The sequence below is a fragment of the Stylophora pistillata genome, chromosome 13 (genome assembly GCF_964205215.1).
Source record: "Stylophora pistillata chromosome 13, jaStyPist1.2, whole genome shotgun sequence".
NCBI lineage: Eukaryota > Metazoa > Cnidaria > Anthozoa > Scleractinia > Pocilloporidae > Stylophora > Stylophora pistillata.
In genome coordinates, this window is record NC_142531.1 from 4,590,422 (window position 1) to 4,614,395 (window position 23,974).

Here is a 23,974-nt window from a genome sequence, read left to right on the forward strand (position 1 = left end):
ATGAACTAAAGTTCATATTCAAATAACTCAGAATTTATTCTTATGCATCTCTGAACAAGAAAAAGAAAACCTCGAAGTGCTAAAAAAAATATTGCAAAACGGCTTACTGAAGCGTTGTCCAAAGATTGTGCATCAAAGTTGAACGAAACTAAAATGTCCATTTTTAAGTTATCATCAGTCGTCATTCTAAAAAACAAAACCTCTGCGTCACAAATTAACTGAACTCTTTTAAAGGCACTCTTGCGCGCGTGTAAAGGGTCTATTGATGCATCCAGTATCCTTGATTTTAATTTTTAAATGAAGTGAAAATGACTCGAACTCATCCGCTCTTTTGTTTCACTCTTTCTCACCTACTGTGGTTGGTCAAAGGGATATTGTTCGCGATCTCTTGAATGCTTGTACAACCGTTTTCTGGGTTCTGAAGGAGAGAAAAAGTAAAAACCTGGACTGGTATATGGGTAACTCCACACTGAAGAAAGTGCGATGACTTTTTCAGGGCTAAACTTTAAAAGATAAAGGAAACTGAATTGGCACAGAATTAATATATCACCGGAATATTAAAATATGATGCGGGTAAACACCACGATTTGGATGAATCAACAAGTGATTAGATATATAAAGCTTCGATTTGTGCTCCCTTTATCTTTCTTTGAAAGATGTAGACTTCACGCAATGGCTGTAATCTACGAGAACTGGTCATGTGAGTTTAATGTTAGCTCTCGTCCAGGCTGCTCCGAGGGTTTTTCTCCGGGTTCTCCGGTTTTCTTCCCTCCGAAAAAACCAACATTCCCAATTGCGATTCGACCTGGAAACAGTGGACAGGACGAAGCCACCTCCCGGAATGTCTACTGCTAAATTATCACTAATATATAGATATAGCCAAGCCTAAAAGCGGAGCTCCCAAGTTCGTAATATTAATGATAACATAAAAGATATGCATTTGCCAAGACTCGCCTGAGACACCCCTCCCTTTGTTTTGATAGTCTCCCCTACCCTGCCCGTGCAATCTGAAGTCACGTACGTACGTGCGTACGCTCAGTCAGTCACGTGACAACCAAACGAAAGGAGGTTGACCATCTTCCATGGGTATGGGGCTCTTCGCGCGCGTGGGAGCCCCGCTTTTAATGCCGTTTCTTTACTTTATTACACTTATCTTCTTGCATGTTTTTAAGTCTCAGCTTTCTTTTCAGGCTTCCTCACGATATCATCTTGCAAATGCCATTTCTTTCCGTCATCACTTTCAGTATCAACCTCGTTCCCAGGGCCTTTCCCTTAGTTGGGGAGTGACTAAGGGAAAGGCCCTGGGAATGAGGTTGTTTCAGTCTCAGCGGTTCAGCGAAACTCTTAGTTTTAGAGTGACATTTACAGTCTACTGACAAGTGTTTTTGAAAACGTAGGTTTGGAATTTTGCAAACTTGCAACACTACCATGGTGTAGTTTGTAAACATATTTCCTTTAGCCTCCAGGATTAGAGCGATTTCCTGTTATTTTTCCTTTTAGCCTTTGGACCTTGCCCATTGGAAGAAGAACATTTCATGTTCGTGAAAAAAAATTGATAAAACGCCGCAAACAGAAATTGCAGATTACCATGTTTTTTAGTTCGATTTATGTTACTCTATCGAATCTGCCCCCTGTACGTCCTTTGATCACCTATCCTAAATTTGTTGGGAAGAGGAATATCCAGAAATGACGGGTGGGGGGGGTGGGGGTGATCGCATATGGGGAAGGCTAAGTTCAAAATAGGCCATGTAACAGAGAATTACGCAAGTAAATTTGTTCGCGGTGGGTAGTCCAAGGAAAACCCATGACTCAACTTGTGATACATTTTTCCTCTGGCTGTGAGAATCGTGATCGAGCGATATAAATTTGTTTGTAAACCAATCGGTGAAAAAAATTTTTGGCGCTACGTTTTGTTCCTTCTCCCTCTTATCATTTCTGAGGTTTAAATGGTGAACAGCAGTAAAACTAAGCCGACAGAACTTGTGTAAGTATTATTATTATTTTTTATTTTTAGGTAAACGCCCGCCGAGAGCGATGCGCATAGTGACTTCCCTCTCTCTCACTCCGTCGCAGCCGTCTACGATTGCCTAAAACAAACGACGAAAAAAGGACGCTTGTTTAGCGGCTACAACAGAAAAGTGATGAGGTTCAACTGTGTAATTTGTCCACAGTTACCTTTTAAAAAAAAAAAAATATATATATATATATATTTTAACGAGGTTATTTGCAATGTCTACCGTCTATCAAAAAATATGATCATGATGTGCTTCAAAATCCGGTGTCAGATTTGGCAACATAAATGTGCGTGACATGCTAAGATGGTCACGTCACTGCGTGATATCACATACACTTACACAACATGCGATTGTTCTCAAGTTCATCGGCGGAGGCTGGAGACGCACAGACATTCTCAAGGTCAACATCTTTGAGCGTGGATTGAGAAAAAAAAAATTGGTTTTGAGGACGTTCATCTCTATTGGTGGATGTTTATACCGAAGATAAACAACGTTTGAGGCTTTCCAAATACCTCAGTGCCGTCAGTAGACTTTCAGCCCTACATTTGGGGTCAATATGTTGTGAATCCAAAATTTTTTATTTGTTTCCGGTCGGAATCACAGTTCATCGCCGGTACTAATCTCTCCTAATGCAGGCCAAGGCGAGAACGTAGTTTCAAAAGATGCTCACTTGTAAACATCGTATTTTTCATGGGTGTGATTTGTTCTTGTAGCGACGACAGAAATTGTGGGACAGAAGGAACTCTTGTGATTAACAACGGATCCATTACATTCCAACATTCAGGGTAGGTGCAAAAAAAAAACAGGAAATCTTGTTTCTCGGTATATGATGACATTCCTATGCACGTTAGAAACCAAATTTACCATACTACCTTCTTATTGAAAATCCCATTTGGTGCCAATAGGAGCCTAGGATGTAAGCAGTACAATACAATTTGGAGAGGTCAGCATTCATTTGGAACTTCATAATTATCCATGCTTATTCATGCGAGGCTCTTGAAAACATTTAAATAAGATCTGTGAGACATGACTGTCAGCGATTCTTCAGTGGAGAAGGAGTCCCTTACTTCTCTCCCACCCCCACCCCCCACCTCCCACCCCACGGGATAATATTCTGTGCAGTTCCTACATTTGGCCAGCGGCATCCAAATTACGCAATATGGGGTGATGCTTTGTCGCAACTTGTGTGATACTCCACTTCTAGAGTGCAAAGGTCCTTGGTAAAGTTCACATAGAATCTAAGACGATAAAATAAAAAAAATTCGTTTCATCTTCATTTTCCCAAAGATCGCCTGTTTTCCGGGTCCAGGTAGCAGTTCCATCGTGTCACGTGACCATGGCTCGCCCCGCTATGAACGAAGAATTTGCTATTGTTGATCTCCCTGCAGAATATGTGAGTATGCCTGACGGACAAGTTTGCCTGGACCATTTCAGAGGATGGCTCCTAAAGTGGACGAATTACATCAAAGGATATCAAAAACGATGGTTTGTCCTTTCAAACGGCCTTCTTTCTTACTACAGGTATTAAATTTAGACCTAGGTCGATGTGGTTGTGTTTTCAAGATGGCGGACGATCCTTTTCAATGGCATATGTTAAGGTTTGTTTTAACCGAAGTAGAATGTTTTTTTTCTTCCTCAGAAGCCAAGCCGAGATGGCACATACGTGTCGAGGAACAATAAACTTGGCCGGTGCTTTCATCGATTCGGAAGACTCTTGTAGTTTTGTCATTTCTAATGGAGGTACACAGATTTTCTACATGAGAGCCAGTTCTGAGGTTGAACGACAAAGATGGGTGACAGCTCTGGAATTGGCTAAAGCGAAGGCTATCAAAATGCTAGAGTCAGGTTTGCTGTTGTTATTTGCTTCCGTGATAAACAAAATTGATCGCTGAGAGTTTTGTCAGCTGTGATTATTACAACTCAAGTTTCACACTATTTGAATCAAATATCATTATAAATCGTTCTGGCAACTTAAATAAGATCGATAAGTGTGTGAAGCCATTTAAACTGGGCCTTAAGTTTTTCTTTGGTTATTGTTTTTGGGGTTAAATGTACTCTTCAATTGAGCATGCAATCTGCGTTAGTGAGTCACTACCATAGGGGATGTGGTTGTTTTTAATTTAATTTTCATGCTTCGCCTTTAATGTGTGATATTTTGTATTTCGGCGCTGCAAGAAAATATCACAAAACAGCTGATTTAGGGATTTTATTTCCGTTGACGCGGTTATCGCATACGTGTACCTGTACAATAGTGACATCACCTGGTATAAACACATGTACTTGTTTATTCGTAATTGGTAAGAGAAAGAGCAAAAAATGTGTCATAATTTATTACCTTCAATTACAAAGGGAGTGTTGTCCAGAACAGAGAGCCCTTCTAGGCATGCATTATAATTCCTTCGATCCAAGTCATGTACCAAAATAATTTGAAATTGAAATGCATCTTTATCTGATATTTATCATGCCAAATGTCTCTAGCACCGAAGTCCAAGTTGTCTAAAGTAATGGTATACTAAACAATTATTGGATGAGGTTTTCGTGATATCAGCGTCAGCCTTTGGCTTTGGCTGATAACACTTACCTCGACCTTGACTATTCCAGATATCACAATTATTCACTAATCTGTAGGTACAGATTAGTGAATAATCTGTAGGTTGTGCTGTTTCCCAGAATTAACTGTGGGCGTTTAGCCAATGAGAAGACAGATGATGACTACAATGTATAATAATTTAGGTAATTTGTGATGGTTTTCATAGCCACTAGAAGCTTCTGTTAAAATTTTATATGATCAGTGATGGCCATTTGAGTGAGCAAGTAGCAAATTTGCTTAGGAAATATATAAAGAATAGTACAGAGAATATGCATAGTGATCTCAGGTTTAATATTGGCCTGCTGTGCCCTGGCCCTAAATCTTGGAACTTCTCTGGGCTCTAGTACTTTTGCATTTCCCTTATTGATATCTAGCCACTGTTGATCAGGTTGCTTATCATACTCACTTTTAAGAAGCCCTTCTCCCCCCTTCTCTGCCCTCCCTAAAGCTGACTATTGAAAATTGTTTGTTTGTTTTCACTGAGGCACTCAGTGCGATGAAATCTCAAGGTGCCTTCCCACAGGGTTGTCATGGTTTCCTTGGAGCTCATGTGCAGCTCGTGCAGACTTTCCAGGCACCATCCCAACATTATCTTAATGGCAATACCTTGAGGTTTTCTTCACGCGCATTTTATTTTGTAATGCATGAGGAATGGGGATATTCTTTTGCAACTGTTAACTGCAAATTAATATTCTCTTTTTCTTTTGTTTGAATATTTGATCTACTCCTTGAAAGCTGTAGTACAATTCCTGAGTATACATGTTTCAAATTGAAGTAACTATTATATCTATTTAATTATCATGACCTGTATAAACAATCCCATAGAAAACCATGGTGGAAGATGGCGTGCACAGGACCGAATGGGTTGACATGAGCCACTTTGGAAAATGCTTTATTTGATAAAATACTGAGATTTACACTGTAAAGTACTCTTGTTTGTGTCTCTGATCAAATGAACAATGTATTTTCATTGTTGTTGGTTTCCAAACTTTGAAATGGGTTAGTCAAGCCATCTCTGGCCGTTCTATCTCAGTTCAAGTCACTCGACATTCTGAAATAGGCAACATGGGGCTCGAATTTCACGATCCACCTCAACCAAGAGGTCGCCGTTTCGTCAAGGCTGAAGGTCAGAAAGTGGATTGGAGTAACTTAACTAACATGCCGCTGGTTAACACAACTGAAAAAACATCCACCTCTAAATCAAAGGGTTTTGCTGTCCCAAAATGTTTGTTTACGAACATTTGTGGCTCGTCGAAAACAAAAAGTCATCTACGAACACCTGTGGTGCTTGAGGCTGACCTGATATCTCAGGACATTGATGTGTGTATTATCAGCGAAACTCATCTTTCCACCAATATGCTGGACACCGTGGTGAATATCCCAAATTACAATGTGTTCAGGCAGGACAGAGGTTGGGCAGACTTGTACAAAAGGAAAAAAGGGGTGTTGCGATCTATGTGAGAGACAGTCTTAAAGTCTTGGATGTCTATCGGTCCAATTTATATGAGTTTATTGCTTTAACAGTGCTGTTGCTGTCCGATCACATTAAGAAAACCAGCTGTCATTGGTAGCAGTGAGTGGCGGAAGGGCGTGAACATCCTATTGCAGCTTTGGAGGTCATCGTTGATAAATTTGGACAAGAACTCTCTAGTTCGTCTGAATGACTACTTCACCAACCTGTGCTATGATGATACCTACGTTAGACCTATTGATATGGATATCCTGGACAGTTTGAAGCCCTCGAAAATATCTGAGCAGTGTGTTTGGAATACCTTAGTTCATGTAAAGAAAACGGCAACGGGACCAGATGACCTCCCGTACTGGATCTAGAAAGACTGTGCTGAGCTACTCACACCAATCGTCACTCATGTTTGGAATCTGTCGCTGCCTAGTTATACATGACCAGACTCCTGGAAGAGGGCAAAATTAATGTTAATCCTCTCCCCAAAGTGAACATGCCTATAGAGGTTTTGCACAGCAGCCATGTTGGATGGCAGGAACAATAAAAATGTTTTGCATATTAAGAAAGAAATTTTTTTCTCATGGGTAAAATAATCTATTGTTCCTGCCATTCAACATGGCTTCTGTGCAAAACCTCTATGGAGGACTCAGACTAACATGGTATTAATGTTATTCCCGTTATTGCGTGGTTGTTCGAGAAGGTCGTGTATCGTACGCAAGCACAGTCAGTCATTGAGAAGGACCTGAGCCACACCCAATTTGCATATAGACAGGCAGGTAGTTGCACAAATGCCTTGCTTGCTATCCAGCACCAGACATACAAGTATTTAGTGACTATAGTGCAGTGCGAATTTTTACCATGGACTTCAGTAAGGCTTTTGATTTTGAGAACCATGCTATTTTGTCTGCCAAACTGAAACAGCTACCTCTAAATCCATACGTTGTCAATTGGTATCATAGTTTCCTCTATGCAAGACAACAACTTGTTAGTTATAATTTTTTAGGACAGTGGAAATCTGTCAATAGAGGAACCACACAAGTTAGTGTAAGCGGACCGTATCTTTTTAATATATTTTTGAATGATTTGGAGATTTTTTCTTAATGGTTGCCCTCCGCTTTTTAAATATGCCGATGATTCCACTATTTTTTCGTCTGTCGCTAGGAATAGTGACCCCTCTGCCAACTTAGTAGGACAGTTCTTAACATGGTGTAAAGACAATAGAATGGTCTGCAACCCTTGTAAATGTAAAGAGCTGGTTGTTAGAAAGAAAAATCATAATGTACTCTACTATCCAATTAATAATATTCCTCAATGTAATAGCTTCGTTTTACTAGGAGTAACTTTACAGAGTGATGGAAAATTTGATGAGCATGTAAGAACTAAGCTTGTCAAAGCAAACAAGTGTTTACACGTCCTACGAACATTGAGAAACGAACATTACTCTCAGGCAGAGATTGATCATCTTTTTATATCCATTGTTTTGCCTAGTTTTAGCTATGCACTTTCAGTCTATGGGGCATCTAAGTCCGATCTTACGGTTGTACAAAATTTTTTAGACGGATGTCATAAACGCCGTTTTATCTCATTTCCAGTTTTTATCAAGAACCTTTTAAACAAACAAGACCGAAACATTTTGAAGAAACTAAAATCAACGGATTGCCACACCTTGAAAGACATCATTCCTGTCCAGAAGACATATGTACACAATCTTAGGAAAAAAGGCTGTGCACGCCCGAAAATTAATACACAGCACTTTATGAACACCTTTGTAAATAGGTTGATGTTTAAGCTCCATTTATTGTAATGACATACTTTTTAATTCATAATATGTATGTAGATTTTTGTTGTGGTTTTTCCAAATTCACTGTCACATAAGATATGTAGTTTTATCTTATGATGGAATAAAGACTTTATTATTATTATTATTAGTCAGTAATGAAAAATCTCAGTATGCATGAAATAAAAACATCACATCAATGGAAGTGCTTGGACTATTTTTACTTTCTCTTGTTGCAATGCATCCAAAATTTGATTGTTTGCCACGCTCAGGTCTTCGCTTTTTTTTAATGCATATTGTGATTAAAAATCATTTGTGTAGAAACACAGTTCTATTGCATTTTCCAAGAATGTAGATTGAATTGTGGACTTCAACTTCAAATAACACAAGTAAGAAAATGAGCCAGGCTTCTCAATGAATTATGTTTTTTATTCTGACTTGAAGGAAAGAGAAAAGTTTCACTCTAGAATCTCTTTAGTAGTTTTCCAGGGCAGGTCCTTCTATATAATTTTGTTTGCAAGTACATCCTATTTAGGTTGAAACATAATTTTTGAAATTAGTACTTATCAGTTGATAAGTGCACGGTATTTGTGTTGCTCTTTTATGTTACTTTGTTTGACTATGGAAATCTGTCTTTGTCAGATATTTATTATTTCCATCAAATGCAATTTAGAAAAATTCCTTTAATGATATGAGAGACATTTACATGTACTTGTGCATGGAGTATATTATTATTTTTCCGGCTCAAACCGCTAAAAGTAGTGTTGGGGAAATTGTTTTTTTTGTTCTTGTCAATTTAATTTGTTTACCTTGCAAGAAGAGGGGAAAATCTTGCCAATTATTTTAGGAAGATTGAGAGATTCATGGTTTTCTTGACAAAGACAGCTGTTGATGCCTTGCTAATTAGCTCAGGAGGTCATCCATTCTCAGGGTAACAGCTTGTCTCTTAGCAACAGAATCCACTCTAGGTCATCACTGTATCCAATGAAAAACTTGTAATTCACAATGGTGATATGTTGTGTAATGCATTCCTTACAGGTACCAGAACTTTTTAGCTAGAAACCTGTCTTGTATCTGTGGGATTTAAGATAATTTAGTAAAAAAAAATCATAGAAAAATTTATTCGGTAGAAATTGAAAACCTTGGACTCCAAGACAGATCTAATTCAAAACAGGTAAAAATATAAATTAGCATATAGTAAGTGAGTGTTCGTCATTTGCATAATCATTTTCAATAAATTTAGGGCCTGTTCATACTTTGGTTGTTATATTCTTGGCTGGTTTTGTACTTGTGGTTTTGCTGCTGGCAGGATTGTATATAGAAAACAAATGCATTCATGGTGGACTCTCTTTTTAAACACGAGGGCTTCATGGGCTGATTGCTTATTTCACATTGGAAACCTGAGGGCAGAATTCTTGACTTTTTCAAGATGATTGCTCAGTTCTTACGTGTCGAGTTCATGCTACCACTTGAAATGCAACAAGTCAGTTAAAGATATCAATAATAGTGGACTGCAGAGAGGATTTTGGGGACAGTTCTCTTGAACTGAATTTATATTGAAATTAATTTTTATCATCACTGCCTACTGATCTTTGATGCTGTTTGAAGATGAAATTGTCTGGTCAAGGTTTGTGTGTATTTTCTAAGGTTGTTTTCCTCTCTGGTTAAATGAATTATGGATTAGTAACTCCTAAATTTATTGTTATGGTTGTCTGTTTTTTTTTTGGTAGCCATTTTGTAGTGGTTCATCTTTATTTATTGTGTTCATTGGGTTTAAGCTTACAGGTACCTGCATTAGAAATGGATTTACACCTCTTAAAACTTTCTCAGTGCTTTCAACCAAAGGTTATATTTCAAGTGTTTTCTTGACAAGGTCCCATTTCAGCTTGGAATCAATACATATTTTTGCAACATTTTTCTTTTCTGGTTTTAAGCCTATCTCCTTGTGGTATCTTTATCATGTTGTTAGAAATTGTGGCAACATGCAAATATATGTAAATTTTCATGTCATGCATTTTGATTAAATAGGATCACTGCCAGTTGTTATTTGCAGATTTTCGGGTATCAAATTATGGTGCAACAATCATCAGTTGATGTTGCATGTATTTCCCTTTATTAGCCTTAAAAATTATCCAATTTCTTGCATGAAAATGTAATTCATTGCATGAACAGTTCCAAGTTGAGTAGAAAACAATGTCCTCAAAGTGTTGTCATTTCTTGTGATGTTTTTGTGGAGATTTGCAAGGCAAAAGTCACGGAAGAATAGCTTTTTGGTTTACAATGATGGAGAATCAATCAAATCAGGATCTACTGGATCAAGGCAAAAGCTTTGCACAAGTTGTCCTTGGTCTTGTAAATGTGGTATAGGTAAATAAAGGTACTTCTTTGAACAAGTTAGGTTTAACAATATTTGTTTAACTCTGTCAAATTGAAATTGTTTTCCATTGTAGAAACATTTAGTTTTTAGACTTCCAAATGGTTTTGCAGATTCTGAAATTCTCCTTGGTAATATATTAAATATCATATACATGTATATTTGTGAATTTTGTATTATATTTTCTCAAGTGCATTTTACACAACTGCATTTTACAAATGGTTGTCTTTTGTAGTCAGCACAACAGATAGCACAAAAATATTTTTGCATAATCCCATCCTTTCACCCAACACTAGTTTAATTCTGGCTTCCATTTACTAAACAACTGCGATATTTCCTTTTTCATTATTTTCTGTTTTCCAAAATGGTTTTTTGATTGATTAATTCAGTTGTTGCTTTGCCAGTTGCTTATTAAGGTACATTGATTTGGTACAGTTATTTTATTTTATGGGACCATTATTTCAGTTGGTAAATATTTCTCTACTGACGGTTTTCTCCATTTTGAGCATTTTTAATTTAAAATATCAAACTTTACCTTGGGAATTTGATTGGAGATCATTTTTATGATAAAGTGCTTCTTGAAGGCAGCTGAACACAATTCAAGTAATGTTATTATTTATTATGCCAGTAACTGCTTTCTCAAAATTATGCTTTTCCAAGGGTTTCAGGCAAAGGCAGATTTGCATTACCCTGGAGTTAACATTATTTGACTTTTTCACCTTCAAGCACTTTGGACTTCTACATAACATGAAAATTTTGCAGGAGTTTGTTTTGGGATAGGCAATGTTTTTGTTATGCAGCAACAAGTTTTTGTAGTGAAAGGTAACATTTATTTGTTGGGAATGAGGTTTAACTGTGTTCAGTTCAAGCTGAAGAACATTAATTTGGAAATAAGAAGCTTATTTCCTATTTTCAAGCAAGTCTAACACACTTAATACAGAATGATGGATTGAAAAGCAGCCTTTCTCATTTTAATGAAGCTAGCAAATTCTTCCAGCATTTTATCTTGTGAGATTTATTTCAATTAAAATATATATCTGGGGATAAAGATACCTCTGTAAGATTATCTTTGTTAGGAGCACATTGTGCATGTATTTTGGATCTTATTGTTTGTGAAAATAATGTTGAAGGTAAATTTTAAAGACAATACTTAGCAGGAGATTTTTTCTGATGTTATTTAGGGGATTAGTAGATTTGTAACGTTAGTTTTAATAGTATTTTGATTACATACATACATACACATACATACATATGTTTATTCAAAGCATTTGAAAACAAAGATAAATGTGCAAAGAATGCTTTAAAAAGGGAGTTTAGAAGGTTGGCCCTATGTAAAAAACTCCTAAAAGAAAAATCTTAAAAATATTCTAATATTAAGATTCTAGTACTACGAAATATTTAAAAATGAACCTAAAGAATGCTTAAAACATTGCGGTGGTAATCTTGTAATAACAGTTTTAAATAGCCTTTAATCAGTATTTAATTTGTGATTTTACCCGCTGTGATATTAGCGTTGTTAGTTGTTAGGTTTTTATTAGGTGTTAGGTGGAATACCTGTAAACTAGCTCTTAAGCTTAGCATATTTCCACATTAAATAAAGTATGTATGTATGTATGTTACAACTTTTTTAAGGAAGGATTTTGATTAAGGAATGTTGTAGTGGAAGAAAAGTGTTAGGAAACTAGTTAACATTCTACATATCTGGGAAAAAGTTACTTGGCCCCTTGAAATTTATTTAGAGAATTCTGTGTGGTGCCACAGAATTCAATGATTTTTACTCCCAAATTCTCTGGACTGACTGTCATACTTTGAAATCAATTTTATATCGAGACAACTCTCTAGCTGATAAGCTTGTCAGTTCTCATAACCTGTTTTTCAGATAGCATATTGGTATTGCTAGGAGAAGTTACAATTTAATCACTTTCAATTGATGAGTTAAAGGATTAAGCTGTGATTTTTCAGGCAGCTCTTAAGTAAAGTGTTTTCTTTCTTGTTTTATTCCAGATGAGGAGGAGGATACCAACAGTGAAAAAGCTGAGAACATCAAACCACTGAATGCCAAGCTTGAAGACCTACAGACTTGCAATGATCTTGTAGGCAAGCATGGCTCAGCCTTGCAGCGTTCCATTGTCGAGCTTCAGGAGGTGGAAGATAATCCTTCCTTGTCTGCAAAACTCAAGTTTGTGAATGAAAAAGCTACTCTTTTTCGGATAACAGCAAATGCCATGATAAGTGTGAGTAACAGAGCACAAGTGTTCAAAGGCTAACAGGACTGGAATGAAGCTTGTGAATAGCAAGTTCTCAGACACTGTAAAATGTTTAGGAAGCTAGGCATACAGTTATTTTCTGTGGGAGGAAGCTTTTTCTTTTCATATAGTGTCCCTTTTTGAAAATATTGTGGTGCAAGTTAGTGTTACTGTATTATTGGTGGTAGTGTTTTGGTTTGTTGTGTTCTGAAAGATTTTGCTCTAACTGCTTACTGAAAATGGCGTGACAATCACACAATAATGAACAGGGTAATTACTTTTTTCCCATGTAACATAAAAAAAATTGCATTTTATTTTCTGCCATCACCAAATTCATTATCAAGCTTGACATTTTTTCACTAAGAAACTTTTCTTTTGATTATTTTCTATTTACAAGATTTTATTGAAAGACAGTTTTGAATAGATTTGTTATTTATTAAATTCTTCACTGTCTTTCATCACGGGATGTTAATCAAATTTACACTTCATAGCCTTCAATTCATATTTATTGGAGTCTTATACATGCTGATATAAAAGTCTAAAATGTCTCTGTTTGTGTATCTTAACAGGCATGTGCAGAGTTCCTGGAACTTGCTCAGACACAGGAAAAGAGGTGGCAGAAGAGTTTACAGCTAGAGCGTCAGCGAAGAGTAAATCTTGAAGAGACTGTAGAAGCCTTAGCTAAACAGCACAATATCCTTGAGAGAGCTTGTCGAAAAAATACATCTGGAAAGTTACCTGATTTACCAGAATCTGAACTGGGTCGTGACAGTGACGATGAAGAGGAGTTGGAAGAAGATGAGGAAAATGCTGAATTTTTTGACGCTATAGCAGAACACCCTGAAGGGTTCACATTATCTGTTAGCAAAAGCCGTGAGAGTTTACAAAGCTCTAGTTCAGAGCAGAGTGTTGGTATGGATGGAGAGAATGCCAAACCCCTATTGGCAAGAACTTTGTCAGATACAACTGGACAAGCTACTGCAGAAATAAAACAGGAAGCATCTAAGGACAGTGTAACTGGAACATCTGAAACATCAACTGTTAAGGACACAGAAGGATTAGATCTTTTCAGAGATGGTAGATCCATCAGTACTGGTTCAAATAACAAGGCAGTCATGGCTCCTTTTACTGTTGGAGGCTCCTTTGCTGTCACTGTTAGTATCTGTTTAATTTTTTTTCCCTTAAATAAGTGTTTTTTACTAACTAAGTATACCATCCACTCAGTAAATGCCCAGGCCATAAATCAAAGGATTAAAAATTAAGATCAGTAGCTTAAAGTACCAACAAAGAGGATAGGGTTAGCAAAATATTTGTTTTATCTTCACCTTGTGTCTGATTGGTTTTTAGCAAGTTTACTAGTCATGTAAAAATGTTTCAACTGACTGGGTTAAAGGCATGATTTTATGCCCAATTTCAAGAAAATGCCCATGGAAAGTATGAACGACATTGGCAATAAATGATAAGTAACTTTGGAAAACAAAGACAGCTTTATGGTTTTGTGGTTCATACAATTCACTAGAGCCCTCCAAATTTTCCCACCACATGTAGTAACCAAAAGATAATTATAGGTGAGTTCAAGCCAGAGACAGCTAAGGAAATTATAATGAAAACTACAAGGAGATTTTGTTACAGCTTATGAGAATCCAAGGAAGTTTTCTAGGCTTCCTGTGGCATTCTTGCAGCCCAAGTCATTTTGCATGTTCATCTTGTCTATTTGAAATGTTGGAAACCACAGGAATGGGGGCATCAAGCCAGTGCTTGAGAATAATAGATTGCATTTTATATTAACCAATCAATAATCAATTCACTATATCAGGCACACAATGTAATTCTTGCTTATTTTCTCATTTTGTGCACAAATCATGGAGAATTGATGTTCCTGAAACAGTGTTAGGCATTGTGAGGAGCCATTATCCTATTATCCCCTCCAAAAGTATGTTTTGAGGCAATTAATTTATTGATGTGTTTTCTTTAGCAATCTACTGAAAGGCTTGGGACAAAGCAATTCAGGAAAGAGATTCCAGATAAACCAGACATCAGCATAAACTTGTGGAGCATTCTGAAGAATTGTATAGGAAAAGAGTTATCTAAAATACCCATGCCTGTGAGTAGATGGGACTTTTGCATGTTTGTTTCTGTTCATGTTAATTACTGGTAACAAATTCCTGATATTTATGTAATTTTGTACGATTTCTAAACACTTTTACTCCCATGCTGTGAATAGGGGTTCTTCTCCCTAACTGCCTCACATTTCCCAGTAAATATTCAGAAAATACAAGGTTTTGTCAATGTAACACCACCCAGAAAAGAAGTTCCAAGTCTTTTCTCAACCTGTTTGCTTTTAGTTGTAGCTGCAAACATAAAGACCAAAGCAAGCTCTCACTGTATCATGATGAGAACAGGGCTCCACACTAATGGTAGCCAACTAGCCACAGACTAGTAGAAATTCAGTTTTGGCTTGTGGTTAGTAAACAAACTGAAATGGTTGGAACATCTAAGTTGTCACTAGCCACTTGGATGATAAGTTGAAAAGTTAATGTTGAGCCCTGTGAGAAGGTACTTGGCTGTTCATATAATGGATTTAAACCTGTTTAGATGATAGTGGCACCTGATTCAAGTTGTGGAAGTAACCTGTTGTGTAGGAGGTGAAGTTTGAACTTCAAATTCTTGGCAATGCAGTTTATGTTCTTCCAGATCTCCTTCAACCTACTGAAGAATATGTTTAACCATCATCTTATCCTGTTTCCATCATTTTATCCTGTTTTCATCATTTTGTATCTTCCTTTGCCCATGCTTGCATTCAGTGTTGGCTATTTCCCTCATCAAAAATTCTTGGCAATGCAGTTAATGTTTTCCCAGATTTCCTTCAACGTACTGAAGAATATGTTTAACCATCATCGTATCTTATCTCCATTATTTTGTATCTTCTCCCCTTGCTTGCATTCAGTGTTGGCTAAGATTTTTGTTTGAGTCATTTTTTCAATATTCATTGTAGGTGAACTTCAATGAGCCAATTTCAATGCTTCAGAGGCTCACAGAAGAGCTTGAATACACAGATCTTTTAGACAAGGCTGCAGCATGTGAAACATCCACAGAACAGATGTGCTATGTAGCAGCATTTACAACATCCTCTTATTCCACAACTGCCGCAAGAACTGGAAAGCCATTCAACCCCTTACTTGGTGAAACCTTTGAATTTGATAGAACAGAAGATTTAGGATGGCGATCACTTGCTGAGCAGGTATTTCATATTTGATACATATAGATACAGATGGTAGTTCTACTAACACTAACTTACCATATGCAAGTCAGATAACATACCATGTCAATGGAAACACTAACAAAAAAGTAGAGGATGGATCATTCACCCTTGGAGTGACCAGCACGTAATTTCTCCCGATGGCAACAGCTACAAATCACTCATTAAGATGATGAGAATAATGGAAATGATCACAAACTAAAGAAGTTCTTTATTGTTAAACAAATTCTCCTTGTCAGCAGCTTAGGAAATGTCTAAAGAACAGAATGGAGAATATGTATACTGATGTTAGGGAGTTAAGAGGGAACTGTTCCAATGTCTACAGTATTTGTGATGCAATGTAACTACTGGGGAAAATCACCAAGATAGACATTCCTACAACATTCATGGCATTCTGCTTAAAAGGTGGCAAAAAATGTAAGATCAAGAATTCTTTGTTGAGTTTCATGGAAGTTCATAGATCTTTAAAAGCTTCAATTTATGACTTTTTCGCCAAAAGCTTTCAGCAAAAAGTGTCAGTTGTAACTGAAAGACTTCAATGTTAAAGAAATATGTGGTATTTATTTTAGGTGAGCCACCACCCCCCAGCATCCACCCTTCATGTTGAGCACAAAGAGTGGATCTTCTGGCAGGAATTCACTTGTACAAGTAAATTCCGTGGCAAGTATTTACAAGTCATTCCGCATGGTGTTGCACATCTCAAGTTTAACAAGTCTGGAAATCATTACACATGGAAAAAAGTTACTACTACTGTCCATAATATCATTGTTGGGAAACTGTGGATTGACCAGGTTAGTTGAGAGATCTGGTAATGAGATCTGAATATCAATTCTCCACAATCTGTGGTCTATTTCTCTTAAGTTAAGTTTTGAGAATCTGGTGTTAAATGAAGCAACATCACATAGTTCATTTTGTTCTGCTTTCTCATCACTTTTCTGCAAGAAAAAGTATTGAATTTGCAGGCAGAAGTTCCTATTTGATCACTCCATGGAGGGAAAAAGTTAACTTGTAGTTGTGGGAAGTTAGATAGAAAGTTAATTGAATAAAGATACGATAAATAACTTTAATAGCTAGTCAATTTTTAAGTTATTGTTACACAATGGATTCTTCATCATTATTTGTGTGAATTAAATTCGTTAGATGATATAATGCTCTTTTGGTCCCAATATTTCTAATATGGGAAAAATACCTGGAAATTGAGCTTCACTTTGTTTTGTTTTTTTTGTTTTTTGTTTTTTGTTTTTTGTTTTTTTTCAACTTAAAGTGTTGGATGTGACCTTCCTTTATCAATTACATATTTTAATGTTTTCCTTGTTGTTATTCTTAGTCAGGTGAGATGGACATTGAGAATCATACAACAAAAGATGTTTGCCATCTGAAGTATGATGCTTACAATTATTTTGGAAGAGACACACCTAGAAAGGTAATGGCAGTATTTTTTCCCTGATATTTTATCTGTGGCCCTTTTAGTTGTTGGGGGGGGGGGAGGGGAGGGTGGAGCAGGGAGGTTGTTTTGTGGTAGGTGTGATCATGTGACAGTTGTCACAAGGGTACTGAGGATTTCAATATAACATCCAAGTGTTTGATAGAATTGGCTTTGAGTTGACACTGTCAATTTACATTTAATTAGTGACATACTTGCATTTTGGTAAATTTAAATGTGGCAACCCAAGCAATTTGAGTGTTGGAAAGAAAGACATTGTTTTCTTTTAGGTGACAGGAGTAATTACAGACTCTTCAAAAGTAGTCAGATATGTTATATCAGGAACATGGGACACTAAGCTGGATGGAGCCAAAGTTGTGTACCATAGATCTCCTTCAAATGTGAAGCAGCCAACATCTACTCCACACAAGAGTCAGGCACAGACTCTACCACCAGTCACTTTGTGGAAGAAAAACCCACCACTGTAAGTTTAATTGTTGACAAACTTTGCCCAACAACAACTTAAAAGGATACCCTATGGGAACCTACTAGTGACATCAGATTGAATGCATCCTTATTAGTTCTGTTAACTATTTAATTAATAAATGATAAACACTACAGCATATACTATTGAATCATGGATGCATGCAGGAGGTTGCTAAGCAGGAAACTATTGCCTTGCACTATTCTTAGCTTCTTGAGTGCTTAGCAAACCTCCCAAGTGCATCCATAACTCAAAAGTGTGTGTGCTGTGGTGTTTACCTTTTTTTTTTTTAAACAGAATATTGACACATTGCGCTGAAAGAGTTCTCTTTTATGAAACAAATCATACATAACCAGAAAAAACAAAGGCATGAAAACTGGTCATTGTATATACTCATGTCAACAGTGTACACCCATGGAAATGAATACTGAATTGACCAATGAGAGTGTGCACTATACTTTGGTGATGTTATAATCAAAGATGTCATTTGATATTGATATTTCAAATGAGTTTTCCCAGCTACATGCATGATTTCTGCTGATGTAGGAACTTATATTTCAAAATTAGTTGTTGGTTAAAGACATCTGGATGTTGAATTGGCACTTTGGGTATGAGAAAATGATTTTCGTAGTATTTAATTATTTCCTCAATCATTTTGTTCTCAGGCCTGGTTGCGAGAAAATGTATTACTTCACTGAGTTTGCTCTTGCTCTCAACGATCCTGATGATAGTGTTGCCCCAACTGATTCACGGAGGAGACCAGACCAGCGGCTCATGGAAAACTGTAAATGGGATGAAGCTAATCAGGAGAAGCAGAAATTGGAGGAAATGCAACGACTAAGAAGGCGCAAGCGCGAGGCGGAGGCCTCAGAAGCACAGACAGAGGGAAAAGTTTATGAGGGTTACAAGCCTGTTTGGTTTGAAAATGTTGTAGATGAAGTGACAGATACTGCTGTGCATGTGTACAAAGGTGGCTATTGGGAAGCCAAGGAAAGACATGATTGGAGTCTTTGTCCAGAGATTTATTAATTAACGTCACCCACTCAGCTGTTTTCTAGATTCTAATAGACCACTGTCGTTAATGGCTGCGGGATTAATATTGTTTTGTTTAAATTTAAATTAGCCCTTCTGGCCTTGCTTGAGATAATGTATTCTTTTGAATTTTGCACTGGAGAACGAGGCCAGAAGGGCTAATTTAAATTTAAACAAAATAATATTAATCCGGCAGCCATTTATGAAAGTGGTCTTTGGCAGTAAGCTGGATATGATACAGGGGCGTAGCCAGGATTTTTCAAGGGGGGGGGGGGTCACAGAGGCTACTCACCATTTACACCGCTGCTCTCCCACGTGTATCAGACCCATATTAACTAAATACAAGAGCTGTTGGTGAAAATACTTTACAAAAAAAACAAATTTTAAAAAAGTGGGCTTTTCAACTATGGCTTTTACGGCCAAGATATTGTCATGGTGTTTTTGCTACCTGAATATTGTAGGTTGTTTGCTCTAAAGAAGGCCTGCCAAAGGGGGTCACAGGCACCTCAGGACCCCCCCCCCCCCCCCCCCCGGCTATGCTCTTGTGATATCACTGCTTGTTTCATCACTTTAATATCTGGTCATCTTGGCTGTTTGGAAAGTTGCAAATGGTATATACATGTGGGTCAGACATTCTGTGGGTAAATTTGCTGAAGTGAAGTTGTTGAGTGACATCTCTGTTTTCCAACAAATGAAATAACTAGAGAGTTGATTTTTATAGTGTAAAACTGTAAATGCATTTCAACAGCTAAAAGTAGGCTACAAACAAACAAGAATGAACTTTGTTACTGAAAAGTACATCTAGTTTTATTCCTCAATACCGAAAAGGGGAAAAGTAGACGACATTTTGTTTCTGGAAAGATGCAGACAGATGCAATGCACTTGACTGATGAATAAGATTTGAAGATATTTTAGGATGGTAAAGTTCAATTTAGGTTTGCTGATGTACCAAAGGTTTCCTTACTTTGAAAGTCTTAAAAAAAAAAATTAAATACATTAATCAAAATTATCTTGTATGACAGAGTTTTCACACCGTGATTCATCTGAGAAATTTTATGAAATTCAGTGAGGTGCTATGTGACTGTAGAATTATTTATCAATTTTGCTTTGGACCGTGTTCCCCAGATGGCAGTCCTCGGCTGGATTAGAGATTAAAAAGAATTAATAATAGATTTCACAATTGTTTGTTTGAATTTCTGGTATTAAATTAATATTTAAGATTTAAAAAGTCAGATGTTTTGTTCTTTTGTGGTTTAGCTAAGGCTTATGTTCATTGATTCAGATTTAAACTAGAACTTTGTTTGAAGACACAGAACATTCTTGATCCCAGTGGTATTTAGAACTACTCTTGCATATAAAATTTTATATGGTCAAGCTTGCTAATGAGTTCTCTGAAGTTCAGGTGATAGACATTTGGACTACAAAATCTTAACTGACAGAGGTTAAAATCCTTAGTGGGGGTGGGGACTCAGATGTTGTTGGATCCCTGGTCCTGACAAATGTTCTGCATGTTTCCTGAAGTTAAGTCAGTTATTTTTAAGTGGAGTTGGAAGTCCCTGGTAGGGTTTTTGGGCCAGCAATTGACTCAAGTTACCATAGAGTTAATTATGAGTATCTATTATTTAGAGGCCATTAAATCATCTCCACAGGCAGTGGAACAGGTGAGGCATGGGAGGGGACAATACCCCTTGCTCTTACCCACAAAAAATTTATCCCTCTACCCTTTCACTTCCAGTTCTCAATAGTAATTCTCCTCACCATCTGCCATACGGTTCTTAAGATTTTAATTGGGAGAATTTGGTATTGGACCAACTAAATCTCCTAGTTGATGTTTTGCTTTATTCCTATCACTTGGCTGCTAGATATTTTATTGTAAGGAAAAATTATGTCTTGATCACTTCTGGGAGTTCTGGTTTTTGAGGCGGGGGTGGCATAGCATAGCATAGGATAGGCCTGACTAAGGACTTAAAAAACAACAGCAAACTTCCTGATTTTGCAAACTGGCTTTATTAATACAGAACAGAATTTAAACATCAGGGCCCAGTTGTTCAAAGGGTGGATAACGCAATCCAACGGGATAAATCGCCATCACCTCTTTATATGAATAGAGGAGAGAATTGGGGAAAGGGGGGCAGGATGCATCTCCAAAGAGATTTAGTTGTTTTTAGTCAAAGTGCAAAGATTAAGTTTGTCCTTGTAAGTTTCCTGGAAAGAACACCTGCAAATGCCCCTGTCCTCCATGAGTTGGTCAGACTGCATAAACCAGAAACTTGGTATGCATTGTAGATAGTACTGGGTGAGAGAAGGTACTCATAACTGTGTTTCCAGAGAATATACCCCTTTATTTTGAGTCTTAATGATGACCCTCTGATACTCAGCACCTTATTTATTGGCTTGAAATACGGTGTTTACTCGAATAAGGGTCACCGCACTGATTTAATTTTTCGTGCCTCGAATGCGGGGTTTTTTCCAGGGTGACAACCAGATTCGAGTAAGACGATAACCTCTTTCACTGGGCTTATCAGAGGCAGCCGTCTGATTGATAAACACACTGTTGCATTAAAGCAGCCTGCATGAACATGCCTCGACAGTCCTTTCTTCTTGACCACTGGCTGGAAGCACAAGTGTTGTCAGTTCCCGTATCTGCCTCCCTCTTTCTATTTGTTCAGTGATGGAGTCGACAAGCTCATCAAAACATTCAGTAATGTTGATATTCTTCTCAGTGCTTGTTTCAAAGAAAGGTAGTTGAAGGTGGTCTGCAAGAGTTTTTCCTTCCTCCGCTTGAACTTCTCGCAAATGGGACAAGTGGCATCTATTGCCCACAAGAATTCCTTTTGCATGTGGGTCACAGCATTTTCTCATTTCTTCGTGCCTACAGAAATTTATAATAACATTAAGGTGAAATTGCGTTTGCCATCGGGAAACAAATGTTCAATCCTTAATTAATCACATTTTTCGTGGAGTGTGGGTCAGTCACGCGATTGTTTTGTGCGCGGCTCTCGATGCCAAACAGCAAAGCGAAACAGCTATTCCTCGACTGCAGACAAGATGATTCACCTATTTTCTTTGTTCTCGCCTACGAATCTCTTAGCGATTCGCCTGAATACTCTCCAATCACGATTGGATCAAACGACACCTCAGTCTTTCATAACATCATAAGAAAGCAGTTTTAAATACTTGAATGGTCTCGTGATTATGATCATATCATAGTTAGAAAAGGGTAGTAACCATCTCTGTTACGCCAGAGGATCAAAAGAGAAAGAGGGATTTATTCAAACGCTAGAAGTACGAGAAATTAGACGGACTACTTCCGCTTTTCAACCAGCTTATGGTGTGAAATGTATTTGTTGGTAAATTATCCAGTGGTTGTACCATGAACAAATGTAGTTCAACCTTTAATTTTGTTAAATATACAAGCCCTTCACGATCGTTCAAGCTTTGACCTTTTTGTGTGTTTGAGGACAGAAATTCAATATGCATCATGTCGATCACGCAATAAGAAAAATGTGCACATCGCCGCTGTATTTCGAAACTAAAACTTGTAGCCGACAAAAATTGTACTTACCAGTAACCAATATTGTGGAAAGACTCCCTATTTGTCACATCATAAACCAGAATTACTCCTACAGCGCCACGATAATAACTCGCCACAGCTGTGCGGAATCTTTCTTGTCCAGCTATATCCCAGATTTGGAGTTTGATCCTCTTTCCGTTCCTCTCCAAACTTTTTGCTCGGAAGTCTACACTTATGGTTGAGCTTGGCGCGTGATATTGATGACCAGTGTACCTGCATAGAAGGGACGTCTTTCCAACCTTGTAATCGCCGATGATAATGATTTTGAAGCAGTGATGGACCCAGTCATTAGACGGAGACCTTGCCGAAGATAAAGCCATTACACTCAAATGTTGTAAACAAACGTTTCGAAAGGGTACTGGATACCAATGCTCTCTTGCTCGTCACGCAAGGCATTCCCTGGCTTCGAGGGAGACTAAAAGATAAACTCATAGAACGGAAAGGACTGGAGAAACGGGAATTTTGGAATAATGCTATAGATACTAAAGGGAACGCAGAACGCGAGCTCTAGGGTTAATCATCTTCCTTTCTTTCCTGTTTACCTGTCACTTGTATAATGGGCGTCTGATTACTTATCAGAATTTTCATACAAATCTACAAGAATCCTAAAATTTTTAAAAGCGGAGCTGCAAGCTGATCAACAAATAAAAGAAAATACGAAACGGCAGTGCTTCAACTTTGTTTTCAGAATGGAGTTGGAAAAGATCACCATATCATGAACACTGAAAGACAACCGGTAGACGGGTGGAAGGGAAGGGGGGTCTGTTGGAAAATGAGCGGTGCACTGGCGCCGAGGAGAGCTGAGTTCTAGTTTACATCACGTTAAAGCTTAAATACTTCTTCACGGAACTCGCCCCATAATTTTGTTATAATCAGATCTGTTTACAGTTTTTTTAATCATGAGACTTCCTTTTGGGATAAGTGGCCCTAAAATTCCTCTTAACGTCAATTTCCTCGACGAGTGAATTTGAGAATTACATTTTATCAAAGACCTATGTAATGGAATATCTAGAATAAAAAATTAACTCTGATTTCTGGGTTTGCATTTACGGCTTAGTGCGAAGGGCGGTGTCTATACAAGAGTTTGTTTCATGATAAAGCTTGAATAAGTTTTTCCTTACTTATTGCGTAAAATTCATCATTCGATCTTTCTCTTTTTTTTAATATCTTTTAACGTCATCGCGCTTTCTTGGGCGATTTTTTGGAAGTTATTTTTATATTTCATATGTTACCCTTCAGATACAGCAAAAGTCGTGTAAGATCTGACAAGGAAGCTTAACATTAAATATTCATATCACATCGGGCTGGGCCTTTGAGTAATTTCCATGACAAATCACACACACATCAAAATAATGAATAACTAAACACGCGCTCTCGTTGCAATATATGACGTATTTTGGTCTGATTGGCTGAACCTTCAATTGCATATTCATAGTGTAGGACACAGATCAAAGGCAATAATAATCAGTCACTAAATTTCGTCGTTGCTGCCAGATCTGAATTGCTCCCTTTTTCTCGAAGAACAGTTTCTTCCTGTGAATACCAGATGCCTTCGCTGTGAAGAAACTCTGTACGAACTTGTAGTTCATGGTAAGTACCAAGTTACTTTGCAGTTTACTTTTCGTTAGCTAACAAACACTATCGCGAGGAAATTGTGCCGCAACTCGTACAACGTGAGTTTAGGAGCTCCGAGTTATAATTCAAATCTGTCCACGCCTGTAGCAACTTCTTCAAAACA

The 23,974-nt window shown here is 37.4% G+C and overlaps 2 protein-coding genes across 5 annotated transcripts; one reads left to right on the forward strand and one right to left on the reverse strand.

Moving 5' to 3' along the window:
- Nucleotides 1-1,931: 1,931 nt before the first annotated feature.
- Nucleotides 1,932-19,890, forward strand: LOC111322622 (oxysterol-binding protein 1). 4 transcript variants are annotated; one of them, XM_088742738.1, is made up of 12 exons: nt 1,932-1,984; nt 2,729-2,800; nt 3,303-3,536; nt 3,634-3,860; nt 12,223-12,452; nt 13,034-13,618; nt 14,440-14,568; nt 15,460-15,705; nt 16,293-16,514; nt 17,051-17,146; nt 17,437-17,630; nt 18,296-19,890. In XM_088742738.1, the coding sequence occupies exons 1-12, from the start codon at nt 1,947-1,949 to the stop codon at nt 18,657-18,659; spliced, it is 2,637 nt and encodes an 878-aa protein (XP_088598864.1). In that variant the 5' UTR covers nt 1,932-1,946; the 3' UTR covers nt 18,660-19,890. The 4 variants fall into 4 exon arrangements, with proteins under 4 accessions (XP_088598864.1, XP_022781481.2, XP_022781482.2 ...); XM_022925746.2 differs by lacking the exon at nt 1,932-1,984 and having other exon boundaries at nt 2,393-2,800; nt 3,655-3,860; XM_022925747.2 differs by lacking the exons at nt 1,932-1,984; nt 2,729-2,800; nt 3,303-3,536; nt 3,634-3,860 and adding an exon at nt 9,139-9,471.
- A 760-nt stretch (nt 19,891-20,650) lies between these two features.
- On the reverse strand, nt 20,651-22,641 carry LOC111322628 (uncharacterized). Its single transcript, XM_022925753.2, has 2 exons — nt 22,228-22,641; nt 20,651-21,534 (listed from the first exon to the last, which is right to left on the reverse strand). The coding sequence occupies exons 1-2, from the start codon at nt 22,554-22,556 to the stop codon at nt 21,222-21,224; spliced, it is 642 nt and encodes a 213-aa protein (XP_022781488.2). The 5' UTR covers nt 22,557-22,641; the 3' UTR covers nt 20,651-21,221.
- Between the last annotated feature and the right edge of the window lie 1,333 nt (nt 22,642-23,974).